This window comes from Acinonyx jubatus, chromosome D2 (genome assembly GCF_027475565.1).
Source record: "Acinonyx jubatus isolate Ajub_Pintada_27869175 chromosome D2, VMU_Ajub_asm_v1.0, whole genome shotgun sequence".
In the NCBI taxonomy this organism is placed as follows: domain Eukaryota; kingdom Metazoa; phylum Chordata; class Mammalia; order Carnivora; family Felidae; genus Acinonyx; species Acinonyx jubatus.
In genome coordinates, this window is record NC_069393.1 from 56,964,220 (window position 1) to 56,983,007 (window position 18,788).

At 38.7% G+C, this 18,788-nt stretch overlaps 1 protein-coding gene across 2 annotated transcripts in view; it reads left to right on the top strand.

Moving 5' to 3' along the window:
• Window positions 1-18,788, top strand: part of ENTPD7 (ectonucleoside triphosphate diphosphohydrolase 7) — a 50,431-nt gene that overhangs the window by 9,630 nt on the left and 22,013 nt on the right. For both annotated transcript variants that reach the window (XM_027062827.2, XM_053207013.1), the window contains 4 exons: window positions 10,070-10,275; window positions 10,527-10,677; window positions 15,396-15,499; window positions 18,370-18,426. In XM_027062827.2, coding sequence (XP_026918628.1) covers window positions 10,070-10,275; window positions 10,527-10,677; window positions 15,396-15,499; window positions 18,370-18,426 — 518 coding nt within the window. The remainder of the gene's footprint in view (window positions 1-10,069; window positions 10,276-10,526; window positions 10,678-15,395; window positions 15,500-18,369; window positions 18,427-18,788) is intronic.

The window sequence follows — 18,788 nt, forward strand, 5'->3', positions numbered from 1 at the left end:
AGACTATTTTTTAGAGCAGTTTTCAGTTCACAGCTAAACTAAGCGAAAGTACAGAGGTTTCCTGGATACACTCTACCCCTACATGCATAGCAAAGCTATTTTTAAGAATAATTTTTGTTAGATACATGTTTTAATCAACTGTTTATCTGGCATGTGCCATATATTATAAGATGTGCTCTAACAACTTCATCAGACTTAATGCATATTTTACATTTATTTATTCATTGTTCATTTATTCAACAAAAATTATTGTTTACACTGTGGTATCCAATAGGGTAGCCACTTGCCACAATGGCTGTTTAAATTTAAATTAATTAAAAGACAATAAATTCAGTTCTTCACTTGCACTAGTCACATTTCAGGTGTGCGCTGGCCACAGCTATCCTATGGTGGCTAGCGGGTATCCCATTGGAGAGATAGGGAATATTTCCATATCACAGAGTTCCATTGGAAAATTTTAGCCCTGGATGCTAGGTAAATTGTTAAAATTTATTAATAATTTTTAGTACAAGGGGCACTTTTAGCATGGATACATATATATAGTGCAAGACAAATGGTAAACTATCCTTATGTAAATGTTCTGTATCTACAATACATTTTTTCTTAACCTTAATGTTTTGTATGATTCACTTTTTTGTAGCCCCACTACTGTCTTCATTAGATGGGAAATATTTGTCTGGTTTACTGTTGTTCCAGAGAATGTCTTCGGTAGCTATTGAAAGATGGTGCCTTTATATTCCTTTGTCATCGGGGTATAACTATGAATGAAAAGTTCTGCATCAGCAGTGGGTTCAGTACTGACTTTCCTTAGGAGTTTCAATTCTGTTTAAAGCAAGTTGAAAAGAGACATTGCTTTTGGTTAGGATAAAAATGATAAGCTTCAGGAATGCCTGGGTGGCTCAGTCAGTTAAGGTTCTGACTTCAGCTCAGGTCATGATCTTGCCATCTGTGGGTTCGAGCCCCACGTTGGGCTCTGTGCTGATAGCTCAGAGCCTGGAACCTGCTTCAGATTCTGTGTCTCCCTCTTTCTCTGCCCCTCCCCGATTCATGCTCTATCTCTCTCCATCTCTCAAAAATGAATAAATGTTAAAAAAAATGATAAGCTTCAGGATATGCAGATGAAGTTCAGGCTTCTTATGTACAATAGAACCATTCAGAGACTTTTGCTGGTGAAATTGAAGGCATTTACTTGGCATTTATTGACATTTATTCTTTTATTCACTTACTTGTCCTTTAACAGTGTTAATAGTGTTTATAAGCAGAGCTTTAAATTATAAATGCTCCTTAATGCTCTGGTGAATCTTGTTAGGAGATAAGCAATAACCTTACAAGATGCTTTCCTGGATATGTATTACTATCATCAGTCGCACACAGCTGCTTTCTCTATAATGTTATATTTGGTTCTGAGTCTTGAATGGGGTTGAAAGACTATGATGATATTCAGCAAAAAGCTGGTGGCTCCATGCTGATGGGAGCCATTTAATGGACTTTTGGTGCATTGCTGAGTTCTGTTTGAACTCTGGAAGTGGCATAATTAGTGTTGATTTTGTAAGCTAAGTAATGGTTTGGTCAGTTACTGCCCTAATGCTGTTAATGTTTTCAGGATAGTGGCAGTGAAAGCCACTGTCTTCAGTTTTATTTTGGGTGATGTATATGTGAGTAACTTTCCTTTCATTGACTCAGCAGTGATTAGAAGGAAATCAGGTTTCTCAAAAAGAAAGAGTGTATGCATGTATGTATGTAGGGGGGTAAATATGTGCGATAGTGAATCAGATCTCTCCTGGGAAACTGGATGTGAGGGATTCCAAAGATTTTGGAACTTTTCTTTTGGGTTTTAGGTCCTCTTTAGGAATTAACCTAGTGTAATATCAGCAAACCAGGAGAGTCCAGCAATGCAAGTAATTGATAATGATGGCTAAGGCCGGGACTGCAGGTCACAAATGTAAGAAAGGACCATCAATATATCCGTGTCAGGAGCCTAGACAGAGGAAGACCTTCAGTGTTTGCAAAGTGTAAGAAGCCTGATTAGATCAGAAGAGGTCAGAGTTCCAGAAAGATGTGATACTATTACTTCCAAGAGGGGAAAATTGTTTTTCAGTTACTCATCTGTATGCATGATGAGAAAAATGGAGACTTCCTGCTGGCTGCAACCATTGAGCAAAAATTCAAATGGGAAGTGTAGCAAAATTGCTGCCTGGTCCTTTCTTACTCCCTTATGTTCAAATGTCAGGTGACATTTTTCTGCCAATGTACACATGGAGACTTCTAAGAGAAGGGAAAGCAAAGTTGAGTTGCATGCAGATTAGAGTTGTAAAGTTGCTTATCTTGACAGGAACCCAGGAGGATGATAGGATGCTTTGGAAAGCCATTGAAAGTTTCTGAAAAGGAGACCAATTGATTTGGAGTATGTATAGCTAGACAGCTAATAAAGACATAGAGGAGTTGACAAACCTGCAGCTCCATACAGTGAGCTCTAGGACCAAACCAGTCAATGTTGGTTGATACGCGTCAAGGAAATGTGAGGAGCATTGTGACAGTTGGAGATACTGCAAATAAGGTGTCTGCTCTTGGGAAACTTAATAGGCTAAGTGCAGAGGTGGAACAAACAAATAGGAAAGAAGTCTTCGGAGTGCATACTGGAAAATAAACAAACTGCTTAAAGGGAATAATGACATTCCACATTGTAAAACAGAAGGAGGAGGCCTTTTCAAATCATTGTGAATATCACAAGAGTCAGCATTGTTGAGTGGAGGCTGCTTTTTTTTTTTTTTCCTGAGTGCCAAAGCTTGGATAACTTTTGTTTTTTGTGTTTTTTTAAATATGAAATTTATTGTCAAATTGGTTTCCATACAACACCCAGTGCTCATCCCAACAGGTACCCTCCTCAATGCCCATCACCCACCCTCTCTTCCCTCCCACCCCCCATCAACCCTCAGTTTATTCTCAGTTTTTAAGAGTCTCTTATGGTTTGGCTCTCTCCCTCTCTAATTTTTTTTTCCTTCCCCTCCCCCCATGGTCTTCTGTTAAGTTTCTCAAGATCCACATAAGAGTGAAAACATATGGTATCTGTCTTTCTCTGTATGACTTATTTCACTTAGCATAACACTTTCCAGTTCTATCCACATTGCTACAAAAGGCCACATTTCATTCTTTCTCATTGCCACGTAGTACTCCATTGTGTATATAAACCACAATTTCTTTATCCATTCATCAGTTGATGGACATTTAGGCTCTTTCCATAATTTGGCTATGTTGAAAGTGCTGCTATAAACATTGGGGTACAAGTGCCCCTATGCATCAGCACTCCTGTATCCCTTGGGTAAATTCCTAGCAGTGCTATTGCTGGGTCATAGGGAAGATCTATTTTTAATTTTTTGAGGAACCTCCACACTGTTTTCCAGAGTGGCTGCACCAGTTTGCATTCCCACCAACAGTGCAAGAGGGTTTCCATTTCTCCACATCCTCTCCAGCATCTATAGTCTCCTGATTTATTCATTATAGCCACTCTGACTGCGTGAGGTGATATCTGAGTGTGGTTTTGATTTGTATTTCCCTGATGAGGAGTGACGTTGAGCATCTTTCATGTGCCTGTTGGCCACCTGGATGTCTTCTTTAGAGAAGTGTCTATTCATGTTTTCTGCCCATTTCTTCACTGGATTATTTGTTTTTCAGGTGTGGAGTTTGGTGAGTTCTTTATAGATTTTGGATACTAGCCCTTTGTCTGATATGTCATTTGCAAATATCTTTCCCCATTCCGTTGGTTGCCTTTTAGTTTTGTTGATTGTTTCCTTTGCAGTGCAGAAGCTTTTTATCTTGATGAGATCCCAATAGTTCATTTTTCCTTTTAACTCCCTTGCCTTTGGAGATATGTCAAGTAAGAAATTGCTGCAGCTGAGATCAGAGGTTTTTTTCCTGCTTTCTCCTCTAGGGTTTTGATGGTTTCCGGTCTCACATTCAGGTCCTGGGAAGTCATGTTAAAGAAGGAAAGGGGTAGGAATAGGTAGAGAAGCAGATGGGAAAAAGAAGGTCACATTACAGCAGTGGTTGTCAAAGTGTTTACTTGGGAGTTCCTGAAACCTTTTCAGGGAGTTTGTGAGGCCAAAATTAGGCCAAAGCTATTTTCATAATAATACTAAGGTGTTATTTGCCCTTTTAAAAAAATTTATTTATTGTTTAATTTACATCCAAGTTAGCATATAGTGCAACAATGATTTCAGGAGTAGATTCCTTAATGCCCCTTACCCATTTAGCCCATCCCCCCTCCCACAACCCCTCCAACAACCCTCTGTTTGTTCTCTATATTTAAGAGTCTCTTCTGCTTTGTCCCCCTCCCTGTTTTTATATTATTTTTGCTTCCCTTCCCTTATGTTCATCTGTTTTGTATCTTAAATTCCACGTATGAGTGAAGTCATATGATATTTGTCTTTCTCTGACTAGTTTCACCTAACATAATACCCTCCAGCTCCATCCATGTAGTTGCAAATGGCAAGATTTCATTCTTTTTGATTGCTGAGTAATATTCCATTTGTGTGTGTATGTGTGTGTGTGTATATATATGTATATATATACATATGTATATATATATATATACATATGTATATATGTATATACATAAAAATAAAAGCAGAAGCTTTTTATTTTGATGAGGTCCCAATAGTTCATTTTTGCTTTTGTGTCACTTGCTTCTGGAGACGTGTTGAGTAAGAAGTTGCTGGGGCCTAGGTCAAAGAGGTTTTTGGCTGCTTTCTCCTCTAGGATTTTGATGGCTTCCTGTTTTACGTTTAGGTCTTTCATCCATTTTGAGTTTATTTTTTGTGTATGGTGTAAGAAAGTGGTCCAGGATCATTCTTCTGCATGTTACTGTCCAGTTTTCCCAGCACCATTTGCTCAAGAGACTGTATTCCATTGGATATTCTTTGCTGCTTTGTCAAAGATTAATTGGCCATATGTTTGTGGATCCATTTCTGGGTTCTCTATTCTGTTCCATTCATCTGAGGGTCTGTTTTTGTGCCAGTACCATACTGTCTTGATGATTACAGCTTTATAATACGTCTTGGAGTCCAGGAGTGTGACGCCTCCAGCTCTGGTTTTCTTTATCAGGATTGCTTTGGCTATTCGGGGTCTTTTCTGGTTCCATACAAATTTTAGGATGGTTTGTTCTAGCTCTGTGAAGAATGCTGGTGTTATTTTGATAGGGATTGCTTGCCCTTCTTTTAATTGGAAAAAAACACATATCATAAAATTTACCATTTTAACAACTTTTAAGTATACAGTTCAGTACTGTTAAGTGTATTCACATTGTTATTTGACCAATCTCCAGAACTTTTTCATCTTGCAAGTCTGAACTCTATACCCATTAAACAACAACTCTACTTTTTTCCCTCCCTGCGCCAACCCCTGGTAACCACTATTCTATTTTCTGTCTTGATGAATATGGCTGCTCCCCATCTCTCATGTAAGTGGAACTCACAATATTTGTCTTTTTGTGACTGGCTTGTTTTACTTAGCATGATATCCTCAAGGCTCACCCATATGTAGCATATGACAAAGCTTCCTTCTCTTTTAAGGCTGAAGAATATCCATTTTATGTATATAATGCATTTTGTTCATTTATTCATCTGTCCTTGGATACTTTATTTGCTTCTCCCTCTTGGCTAGTATGTTGCTATTTGCCCTTTTCACTGAGTTGACATATATACTAGCGATGCAAAGCAACAGGTAGGTAGAACTGCAGGTGCCTTGACACAAATCAAGATGGAGGCACCAAATTCTACTGTTAGTTATTGTAGTCGTCACTGTCACACAGTTGTAATGGGAAAAAATTCAGGTTCCATTTAAGAATATCTTTTTCATGGGACACCTGGGTGGCTCAGTCAGTTAGGCGTCTGACTTCAGCTCAGGTCATGATATTGAGGTTCTCGAGTCTGAGCCCCGCATCGGGCTTTGTGCTGACAGCTCGGAGACTGGAGCCTGCTTCAGATCCTGTGTCTCCCTCGCTCTCTGCCCCTCCCCCACTCATGCTCTGTCTCTGTCTCTCAAAAATAAATAATAAAAATGTTTTAAAAAAAAAGAACATCTTTTTCATATTCTGTGTGACAAAATTGGAAGTATGCACTTCTCTTGCACACCGAGTTGTCTTGAGGAAAAGCCCTTAGGCAATTGTTTGGGGTGTGAGTTAAACCTAGCTGCTTTTATCACGGAATATTATTCTTACTTGAAAGAATGCCAGAAAAACTATGGTTTTCAGACATGGATATTTTGTAACGCTCTTCTTGAAAATGAATGAAGTAAAATCCTGTCACTTTAAGGAAGCCAACTGTTAGCTTTTATTGCCAGTGATAACATCTGAGCTTTCAAGTGAAAATTAGCAGTTTGGAACATTTGTATCTGCCACCATGAGTCTGCTAGCTTCTTAATACTTAAAAGACTTTTTTTTTTTTTTTTAATTTACATCCAAGTTAGCATATAGTGCAATAATGTATTCAGGAGTAGATTCCAGTGATTCATCCCCTGTGTATAACACCCAATGCTCATCCCAGCAAGTGTCTTCCTTAATGCCCCTAACCCTTTTAGCCCATCCCCCCACCGAAAAAGACTTTTTTTGATAATATTGGTAGTGATATTAATGTGTGTGTGTGTGTGTGTGTGTGTGTGTGTGTGTGTGTGTGTTTAATGTTGTAAAATGAAATGTGTCAATGTTAGGGAGATTTGCATAGCTCAGTGAACCAATATTTCCCAGTATAAGATGTTACAAAATTGTGCCGGGGTAAATGCACATTCAAAGTGCAAGATTCAAAGTGCAAGATAGACTAATGGTTAATGTTATGGAGTATCAAACATTCTTAGATAGGGTTTTAGATTTCACATTGCAGCTAACCTTTAAGAAACCCCACTTGTTGAACTTTAGTATAGTATCAAAGAAGAATCTAAACGGGTTATTAAAATATTCCTTTTTCCAACAACATGTCTCTGTGAAGCTGGATTTTTTTCATATACTTCAACCAAAACAACATACTGTAACAGATTGAATACAGAGGCAAGTATGAGAATCTAGCTGTGTTCTATTAATCTACACAGTAGAGAGATTTGCAAAACCATAAAACAATGTCACTCTTCTATTTTTTTTGTTTTAAAAAAGTAGTTATTTTGGTGGCACCTGGGTGGCTCAGTCGGTTAGGCATCAGACTTTGGCTCAGGTCATGATCTCACAGTTCGTGGGTTCGAGCCCCGCGTTGGGCTCTGTGCTGACAGCTCAGAGCCTGGAGCCTGCTTCAGGTTCTGTGTCTCCTCTCTCTCTGCCCCACCCCTGCTCATGCTTGCTCTCTCTGTCTCTCAAAAATAAATATTAAAAATTTTTTTTAAAAATTAAAAAGTTATTTTTATAAAGTATATTAATATGTAAAGAGTATTGTTTTATCTAAGTAAATATTAAAAATTTTCTGTCCTGTTTTCTAACATGGTAAATATAAATAGATGTAACCCACATATACAAAACCTCTTTTGCATCCAATAAATTTTAAGAATACAAAAGGGGTCCTGAGCCTAGATGTTTGAGAACCAGTGTACCGGAGAAAAGTTATTCATTAAGCAGGAGGGAATGGGGTCTAAAATCTAGTCAGAAAAGTAGAGGGGAAGGTTTTGAGAGAGGGAAAGCAGAGAAAGATCTGTGAAGCATGTGAAGTAGAAAGATTGCTAGGGTAGGAAATGAAAAGTCACTTTGGGCTAGAGATGGCTTACCTTGCGTGAGGTCAGTATTTGCAAGAGTTCTGTAACTTGAACCCAGATATCTTCCCAGCTTTTATGTGATAGAAGTGAGCTGTTATGAGTTGATTTGTGGATCATAAGCCCAGTTCAGCCCAGTAATCTGATTAGAGTGGTAAAGTTTGTGGTGAAACAGTCTTTGGGAACATAAACTTGCTAGAGTGTAACAGATTTTTACCACTTGCTTCATTTCCCATAACTCCCTCTCATATTGGATCCGGAAAAAAGTTCTACGTGACCCTATCCTATGTAATCATTTACAGCATGATACTGGAGCTCAAATATATGATCCTCCCTTATTTTGTATTGCAGAGTAGGAAAGGTACTTAACTCTACTTTTTTATTTCAGAACTGATTCTATATGCTCATCCATTCATCAGGGTTTGCTTTTCCCTCCCCAAAGCAGGGAACTATGTGGTCTGCATAGCAGTGTCAAATCACCAGTAAACATGGCCTAGATTATTGTGAGGGGTGGGACATGTGGCTAATTGTCTGATCAGAGGTAGATTTACCGAAGAGCTAGTGATACCTACACTTCAGGGCCCCTTACATGTGTAGGCCCCTTTTCGTATTTGTAATGTTGAATCTTTCTTAAAACAACAACAACAACAACAAACACAACAACTATCCAATGGCATTAGTTTCAGGCTTCACAAAACCTAGTTCTTTTTTTTTTTTTTTTTTAATTTTTTTTTAATGTTTATTTCTGAGACAGAGGGAGACAGCATGAGCGGGGGAGGGGCAGAGAGAGAGGGAGACACAGAATCAGAAGCAGGCTCCAGGCTCTGAGCTGTCAGCACAGAACCTGACATGGGGCTCGAACTCAAAAACCGTGAGATCATGACCTGAGCTGAAGTCGGTTGCTCAACCGACTGAGCCACCCAGGTGCCCCCACAAAACCTAGTTCTGAGGGGTTCTGTGTAAGGGTCTAGGGGATCTAGGAATTAGCTCTAAATACAGTGTTGGATGAGTAGGGCAGATATAAGGAAGGGAGTTTAGTGGTGATACTTGAAAAAATACACAGCATTGCTTTCAAAGCATTTATTCAACTATTAGCTCAACCTATAGTAATACTTAATCAAATTTAAAAGAATTTACAGGACAATGTTTTAATCTCTTTACCGTGCAGTATGTATTCTCAGCACCAAGAAAGAGCTTTTCCCAATAATAAGTTAAAAGCCATTCTCACTGAGCTTCTCTTCAAAGAGAAGTTCAGCAATGTTTGTACTTTTCAGACTCTCAGGTTCTAAGTGAACCTTAATGTTTATTAAAGCCTAAGACTCAGGAGCATTTTACCGACTCTCAGCCTTCTTTTCTTCTGGACTTTTCAGCTCTTTTCTCCAGAGAGTCTTCTCTCCTATTTGCTTTCCCAATTATTATCACATAACAGTAAAAGCAGTGGCAGTGGTACAGCGCTGTGCTAACCACTCAGCATACATTGTCTGTATGAGGGCGGAGACTTGGTATCCTTATTTTACAGATGAGAAAACAGTCTGAGAGAAGGTAGGTAACTTGTTGAAAGTCACACAGCATAGAAAGTGCCAGAGGTGAGAGACTCAAACCTTGGTGTTTTGATGGTAGCATCTTTACTTGTTTCATCTTCCTGCTGTCCACCACATAAATACCTTATAATGAGAATCTGAAAAAATTCCAACACAAAATTCTGATGTCCTAGGGCCTAGAAGCTATTTTTTTTAACAGTGTAATGTTTTATTTTTTTAGACTGGGTGTTGGGTACATTGTTTTATTGTTATTATTTATACATATTTTATAAGCATTCTTTTTATGACTGTAAAATACTTTAAAAGATATAGAAAAGAATAACTACTGTGTTTATGAAATACATTTTTTATTAATGCAGTTCTAACAGTAAAAAGTACAAAGCAAAAAGCCCCATAAATATGGCCACCCAGAAACACATATTAAGTGATAATCATTCCAAAGTAGTGTTAATGTTTATGTACAGAAAGGATAGAGAGAAGAGAAATTATTAGGATTGTTTTAGTTAACTAGTGTGTATAACAAACTGCCCCATATCTCGGTGGCTTATAACAATAAAAAATAGTTATTTGCTTAGACCTAGAAGCTCTTTAAAGATGGTAAAACATTTGGTATCCCAGCCAGTTTCAGAACTGCCCCCACTGCCATTTCAATGGCTCTCGGGAAGAAAACCAGGCATTATCTATGTACATCACTAATTATGGTCAGTGTTGTTTCATTCCTCAGGATGTGTGGTTCCATGTGGCTGGCACAGGTGGACACTTCATGAAAACTCTTTAATCCCAGTTTATCTTTTTGCCTGGCTCAGGTATTTGGCTCGAGTAGGGGAGCTTGAAGCAACCAACACTGAAGACCCAACTCTAAATTACGGACTTGTCGTGGATTGTGGCAGCAGTGGCTCCCGGATTTTTGTTTATTTCTGGCCAAGACATAATGGCAACCCTCATGATTTACTGGACATTAAGCAGATGAGAGACCGCAACAGCCAACCAGTGGTTAAAAAAATCAAGCCAGGTACTATTTGGCATGTATTTTGTTGTCAGTCTCTTTACCTGCTACAGGCATGAAAGAGGAGAGAGTGAAGAGGCAGAAAGAAAGCTATTCCCTTTTTTTCTTGCGAGTCTGGATGATGGGAGAGATCTCATTCATTGCTGTTCCCGTCCTCTCAAATAAATAAGTGTTTAGGACCTTATGCAGAACTTTATGGAGTATCAGTCTTCTGAATCCATGTGATCTGCTTTTTAAAGTATTTTGTCTTACTTAAGGAATCTCTGCAATGGCCGACACTCCAGAACATGCCAGTGATTACCTTCGTCCTCTGCTGAGCTTTGCTGCTGCTCACGTGCCTGTGAAGAAGCACAAGGAGACCCCTCTTTACATCCTGTGCACAGCAGGCATGAGGCTTCTCCCTGAGAGGTGAGATAGGGGGTCTGAAGAACACAGGAGAATGGGTGGCATGAGAGTTGCCAGGCTGATTCCACATGTTATTCTTTGCAGTCCCCTGGTCTGAAGGTGGGCTATGGGTGCACCATGCAGAGTTCACAGGTGGCACTGGAAGACTCCTGGCTCAAAATAGAGCAAAGCCACCCCTGCACGCAGTTATTTCACAGTCTGTTCAGGGCTTCATGTCATTTGCTTCTTTGGGATCAATATCTATCTGTGATGGCTGTAATGATTCTTAGTTTTTACTGAGGGGCAGTGGTGATGGTGATAAATTTAGATCACTAGAAGGGGAGCACAGTTAACAGAAGGGTTGTAGGAGGTTGACCTGAGCAACTGGGTACCTGGGGGTCGGTAGGAAGGAATGCTGCTCTCTCCTTAACTGCCTGGTCATGGTGCTGCTTTACAAAGCTCAGTCTCCATTGTTTTAGAACAGTTTTTTTCAGCTTCATCCAGTCAAGTCTTTTCTACTTGACCTTGGCAATTTAGCCCAGTATCTTGCCACCCAATCCCTCTTTCTTCTTTGGAAGAAGAGGAGGAAGAGGCAGTGGCTGTAGTTAGGTCAGACACATTCTTGTTTGTAATTTCTCCCCTCTGACACTTCCCTGGTCCCTTCACACTTATGGTCATGGGGTGGGAGTGAGCTCCCTTCACTTTAGAATTCATTCTTCTGGAATGTTCAAAGTCTCATAGGCAGCAGGTATTTTTTGTTAGCTTAGATATTTTTTTCTTGGTAAATAACAGTTCCCTTTTCCAGAAAGTTTTATTTTGTATTCTTGGCCAGCAACAAAAACCTTGGCTATGCAGGTAGGGCTGTGCTGCTTATGCCAGACGTGCAGGACAATATAACATATGTCCACAGTTCTTTCAATGGGCTTCTTTCCTTCTCTTTAGATACACAATTACTGGTTTACTATCTTGTCTGCTGTTGAGAAGCAGATTATTTTATATAACCATTTGTTGAAATGAGAGACCTATTTTAACCCCTTATTTTCCCATATATCTTGGCCTTTAAAACATTTTTGTTTTGGGGTGCCTGGGTGGTCCAGTCAGTTGAGCGTCTGACTCTTGATTTTGGCTCAGGTCGTGATCTCATGGTTCTTGCAATTCAGCCCGTGTTGGGCTCTGTGCTGACAGCATGGATCCTGCTTGGGATTCTCTCTCTCCCTCTCTTTCTGTTCCTCTGCTGCTTGCACTCTCTCTCTAAATACATAAACTTAAGAAAATTTTTTTGGTTTTGTTTTTGGGGTGGCTAGATGGTTCAGTCAGTTGAGTGTCCAACTTTTGATTTCAGCTCACGTCATGATCCTGGGGTCATGGGATTGGGCCCCACATCAGGCTCTGTGCTCAGCGTGGGGTCTGCTTGGGATTTTCTCTCTCTCTTTCCCTCTGTCCTTCTCCGTCTCTCATGCGTGCTTTCTCTTAACAAAACAAAACAATATTTGTGTTTTTTAATTTTTAAAACCAAATTTCAAAATATTATAGCTGCAGTAAAGGAAAAATAAACAACAAACTTATATCCCTATTGCCCTATCGAAAGTGTTTCATTTTGTCATATTCCCTTCTCTCTGTACATCTCTCTGTAATTTCTACAAAGTTGTTAACCATACTACACACGTAAGTTAGAATTTTTGATTCTGACATAAGTAATAATCATATAGTTCAGAATTTAGAAACCCTGGGAAGAGTATAGGTGACACAGTGGGTGCCACATCACAGGCTTGTGAGTGGTCTGAGGTCAACACCAAGGAAGGGGGATGAAGGCCACAGAAGAAGTTGATGAGGGAGTCAAAAAGGCAGAGCCGACCAGGAGGGTGATGGTTTGGCCCCCTTTTGTGGGTCTGGAGCAAAAGAAAGGATTGCCTCATCTCCTGATGTCACTCAGCATTGACATTGTTTGTCAAAGAAGTTTCTATGCAGACAAAACCCACTATGTAACTCCATTCCATTTGTCTAAGATGTTCACTGTCAGCATGGAGGCTCCGAATATTTGTATTTTTTTTTTATCTTAAGAATTTGTGAAGAGCTTGTCTTTTAATTCGTTTTCTGATCACCTCTTCTAAATAATGCCTATATCTATCCTGGGCTTATGAAATCATTGCTACCTCTTGAGGCAGCTGTAGTTGTTGACATAAATATAGCCATCACTGTAAGAACCTGTTTTGTATAATTAATGCTCCACTAACATATTAGCATTTGTGAGCAATATTCAAAATGGGTTTAAATCACCTGGACTATATTTTGAAATGTGTTATCACTAGGTTTTATTTCTTTGTCAAAGGCCTAGACTAACAATTTGTTAGACTAACCTCTTTTTTGTTTTGTAATGAAAATGCCTTTAAAAAGAAATTACAAAGGTAGTACAAGGTGACATTTAAGGGGGAAAAAACTTTTGTTCTGGAAAATTTCAAACATAATAAAAATAGAACAGCATAATGAATCCTTATTTTCTCAGCCCCCAGCTTCAACAGTTATCAGCATTTTGCCACTGAAAGTTTTTTGTTTTTGTGGGGTTTTTTTTTTGTTTTGTTTTAAAGCTTATTTATTTATTTTGAGAGAGAAGTGCGAGTAGGGGAGGGGCAGAGAGAGAGAGAGAGAGAGAGAGAGAGAATTCCAAGCAGGCTCTGCACCGTGAGCGCACAGCCCGATGCATGGCTCCAACTCACGAAACGTGAGATCATGACCTGAGCCAAAACCGAGAGTCAGATGCTTAACTGACTGAGCCACCCGGATGCCACTGAAAGTTTTTGTTTGTTTTTTTTTTTGAATAAAGAAACAAATTGAATTTTAGGAACAAAAGTTCTATTCTGTGCAGTACGTGAAAAAGTTTTTTGTTTATTGTTTAATGTAAGTTGGGATCATATTGTATGTACTGTTTCATAACCTATTAGAACTCAAAATATGTTGGACATCTTTTCATGTCAATACATATAGAGTATAAGTTGACCTCATTTCTTTTAACATCTATCTAGTGTTACATTATATGGATATGACATAGATTATTTAACAGGTTGTCACTTTTTCATTTTTATAAAGCTGCAGTATTCGCTTCCTTTTTGTATTCTTATCTGATGATTTCCTTGCAATAAATTTCTAAAAGCATAATAGCTGGTCAAAAGTTAAGCACGTTAAAAATTTGGATACAAAGTCCTGGATTGCTCTCAAAAAGATCATACCAGTGGGGCACCTAGCTGGCTCAGTTGGTAGAGCATTGACTCTCGATCTCAGTATCAGAAGTTCAAGCCTCACATTAGGCATGGAGCCTACTTAATTAAAAAAAAATTTTTTTTTAATGTTTATTTATTTTTGAGACAGACAAAGACAGAATTCAAGTGGGTTAGGGGCAGAGAGAGAGGGAGACACAGAATCCGAAGCAGGCTAGGCATGGAGCCTACTTAAAAAAACAAAAAAAGTTCATACCAGTAATTTACATTCCAAACACCAGTGTATGTGGGTGCCCATTTTTCCATATTGTCCCCCAAATCAGCAAGCCCTCTTTTTGTTTATTTTAAGCAAATAGCCAATTGGAAACATATCCAATAGGGAGAGCAAAATAATCCCTCTTGTTCCCCATGTAAAATTCTTATTGTAAGAATTTAATATGTATAACAACAAGCTATTTTAGAAATTGTATTTGACAGTATATTGTAAAATTATTACTTTGTTTTTCCTTTTTTTTTTTTTTTTTACAAAATGTTTATTTATTTTGAGAGAGAGAGAGACAGAGAAAGTGAGCGTGCACGAGCTGGGAGGGGTAGAGAGAGCAAGAGAGAGAATCCCAAGCAGGCTCTATGCTCAGTGCAGAGCTTGATGCAGGGCTCGATCTCACAACCATGATACCATGACCTGAGCTTAAAGAAAATTATTACTTTAAATATATTCTTTACTTTTAAGTGTTATCATTCTTCACTAAGTCATGCTGAGCCAATAGAATATTTTTCTAGTGAGTTATTTTAAAGATCCAGGATAGTTGCTTTTGTTTTTAACCACTTTCTCTAGAGTCATATTATTACTTCTAGCTTTGTTTCTTTGCTTTTCTTTAATAATACTGATAGCATAAAACTTGAGAGGAGAAAATAACCCTAGATACTAAGATTCAGACTTTGTCCCCAAATTGTTATAACCTTTGGATTTTGATCCTGATTTGGGTTTTTCAAATGATAAGATTTTTATAAAGAAACAAAACCCCAGCCCTTGAAATATATAAAAGGAGATTAAAAAGTTCATTGTCAGTTTTGTAAAGGATATTAATTTGTGGATCTAACAGTGCTTGTTGTGTGGTAATATGAGGTGTTGTTTCTGTATTGTGTAAGATCTGAGGATAAGATTGTGTTCCTTAGTCTGACAGCTTCCCTTCATAGTAGTTAGGAATCATGCAATTATGAAACTGTGCTTCCTGCCACTTATATATACTCAGCGTTGTGAGAGGCACAGAACTGTGGTCTCATCTTTTAATACTATTTGAATTATAAAATTACACAAAGAAAAAGTATTACTGGTATCATATTGCCTTTTAAGTGGAAGGATATACTTTGGAGGCAGTTTAAACCTTTAAAATCAAGTGAAGTGCCAAAAAGAAGCATGGCTCAACTAGTGGATGGACTATGTGAGCAATGAGGTAGAAGTGCAAGTTGAAGCTAATGGTGAGAAGAGTGTTTAATGATTAACTTTTATATTTTTGTTCTTTCTTGCAGAAAGCAGCTGGCTATCTTGGCTGATCTGGTGAGAGATTTACCTCTGGAGTTTGACTTCCTCTTTTCACAGTCTCAGGCAGAAGTGATCTCTGGGAAGCAGGAAGGTACTGGGCCTTGAGGGGTGCACTCCTTCAGCTCCTAGCCAATCATGGCATAGTCTCTCTGCTAGGGGTGGGGTTAGGATTACTTTATATATTTGATTTTTCTTTTTCTTTGGGTAATTTTCTTGATTCTGTCATATGTTTTTTTTTAAATTATCATTTGCATATTCTGCATTGGTGTCTGTTATAGATTGCTGCTTCTGGAAGTCATATATCTATATTTATTTTTAACTTTGTGCTAAGTACTGTGTTTATAAGAACATATTAGTATTTAGTGATGATTCCAAGTGAGTATTTGGTTAGCTAATTGTAGTTTTCAAAACATAAGTACTTTTAGTCTACTCTTACTTAATTTCCACGAGTAACTTCTATAATCACTAACACGCCAATAAGCAAGGACCAACCAGTGACAACCACTAGCCAAGTTCCATAACTATATAACGCTGCAATTCCCATGGCCTCTTCACTAAAAAACCCTGAATCACCTGTATCATAAATCACCCAATCACCCGCACCATTAAACTTAAGTACAACCTCAACCTCATCTTCTTTTAAAATATAACAAGCAGTTAATAATTCTGCTAACACCCCATACTGGGGGTTGTACTGAGTTTGCCAAATTCTAATGTAAAACAAATTATTAAAGTAAGGGGAAACGTTAATAGGGGATGACCATTATTTACTTTTCTTTTGTTATGGGCTCTCCTTTTATTGCGTTTATTTTTTAAATGTTGATTTATTTATTTTGAAGGAGAGGGAGCAAGCAGGGGAGGAGCAGAGAGAGAGGGGGAGAGAGAATCCCAAGCAGGCTCCATGCTCAGTGCAGAGCCCAACTCAGGGATCCATCTCACCACCATGAGACCATGACCTGAACTGAATCCAAGAGTCAGAAGCTTAACAAACTGCATCACGCAGGCACCACCTCCCCCCCCCCCCCCGCTTTATTGTATTTATTATGAAGTACTGATACTTCCCTAAAAGCTTGCACTGCTGGGTTTGTAGTTTTGAGGTAGAATTGAATATATGTTCTCATGTGGCCCAAATGTGGCCTACATGACAAATTATGTTTCCATTTCTTGAAAAAGAGAAAATCTTCTGTGCATTCTGAATTTTTTTAAATGTTTATTTATTTTTGAATAAGAGAGACAGAGTGTGAGTGGGGTAGGAGCAGAGAGAGAGGGAGACACAGAATCTGAAGCAGGCTCCAGGCTCTGAGCTGTCAGCACAGAGCCTGATACGGGGCTTGAACTCACGAACCATGAGATCATGACCTGAGCTGAAGTCAGACGCTGATTATCAACTGAGCCACCCAGGCGCCCCTCTTCTGTACATTCTAGGTGCAGTTCACATAAAGGAAAAGATTTACCTTTTCAATTTCAGTATTGCATTCTCCAGTTCTAAAGTTTTCATTTGATTCTTTATGTTCTCTTCCTTTGCTGAGACTTTCTATCTTTCCGTTCATTGTAAGGCTGCTCTTATTTCTTAGTTATATAGCTGCTTTAGTATCTCTGTCTGGTAATTCTGACATCTGTGTCATCTTGGGGTTGGCATCTTTTCCCTTAGGAGTTGAGATTTTCCTAGTTCTTTTCAGCTAAGTAATTTTATATTGTATCCTGGACATTTTGAAAGTTATACTATGAAACTGGGTCTTGTTTCAATCGTAAGGAAAATACTGACTTTTGTTTGTGTTAGCAGGGAGTTGACCTGGTTAGGTTCATGCCTCAAGTTCTGACCTGCCTTCTGTGATTGTAGTGATTCATTTTTCAAAGCCTTGTCACTGCTACTTGGGTTTGTACCATTTGTGTGTCACCCAGTGGTCAGTCTAAAATCTGGGCATAGTCCATACAAATGGAGTGTCTAGCTAGTACGGTTCTCAGAACCTTTGGTATATTGTTTATGAGATCCATGCATGTGTTGCTTGGCTGTGAGCCCAGGAGTTCATACATCACTTTATTCCTTACTCTCTGTGATCTCCCCAACACTTTCTGGTTCCCTGGGGCTCACTTTCATGGTCCTCCAGTTAGAAAGCCAGGGCTTTAATTTGCCTACTCTGCCATACATTTCCCATGGTTGCATCTGCATCCAGGGCTAAATGGTGGAGGACATGGAGAAAAATCAGCAATAGGGATTTTCTTCAGTTCTTAAGGCTGTAGCTCCTCTAGTCAGAGAAGATTCATATCCTTCACAGTTTTAGGCACCTGCCCAACTTCTACCTCTGCTGTTGCAGGATTGCCTGGGGTAGCAGAGAACAAAATGAGGGGGAAAAAACCCAAGGGATTTTCCTCCATTCTTTCGGAGCCTTTGGGGTCTCTTTTAATGCTCCTTGGACCAGAAAGCAAGGTCTTGAAGTTCTTTCCCTCCACACCTGGATGTCCTTTTGTGTTTCAAGCTGCTTTTGAGTCCAGGCCAGGCAATATCTGAGGGGAAAATATGGGACACTCACTACAGGTTTGGTGGTACTTTAACTTCTGATCTCTGACTCAGTGTGCCTCTTATTATTTCCTTCCAGAGTTCTCACAAATCTGCTCCATATATTCCATGCAGTTTACACTGTGTTCGGTGGGATGACAGGATAGAGTGTGCTTACCTCCTCTTGCCCAGAGCCAGAATCCAAGATGCACATTTTTTACATTTGTTTTTGCACATTAATTTAGAAAACGCAAATTTACACATTAATTTAGACAATGCAAATCATTTTAAAAGGGAAAAGCATCACAAGATAAGAGATTTTGAATTCATACACTAAGAGTATGGAATAAAATACTATCATCACTTTTTTCCTAAGAAAAGGAAGAAAAGAACAGCCCTGGGAGAGGTGTATACATGGCATAGCAATAGAGAATTAAGCATGGGCTTTTATGTTTCTTACCTAGGAGTTTATGCATGGATTGGAATCAACTTTGTTTTGGGAAGATTCGACCATGAGGATGGTGAGTAATGTTGTCATCTTAAGACAGTTCTAAGGACTGAACGAAGGTTTATGTTGTAACCTATCAGTGTAATATAAGTGCCACATTTGAGTGATTTTTCTTTCTTTTTTTCTAAAAGTAAAGATGCTTCATTTTCCAGTCCTACTTTCCCTTCTTTTATTTCTTTTTAAATTTTTAATATGGAAAGTTAGAAACATTTACAGAAGTAAATAATAATAAAATGAATTTCCATGAGCCCATTACTCAGACTCAACACTAATTAGTGGTTGGTCAGTTTTTTGGCTCCACCCTCCCTCCATACAACACAGGTTTTTTTCCTTTTGGATTTTAAAAAGCAAACCCCAGACATATCATTTTATCTT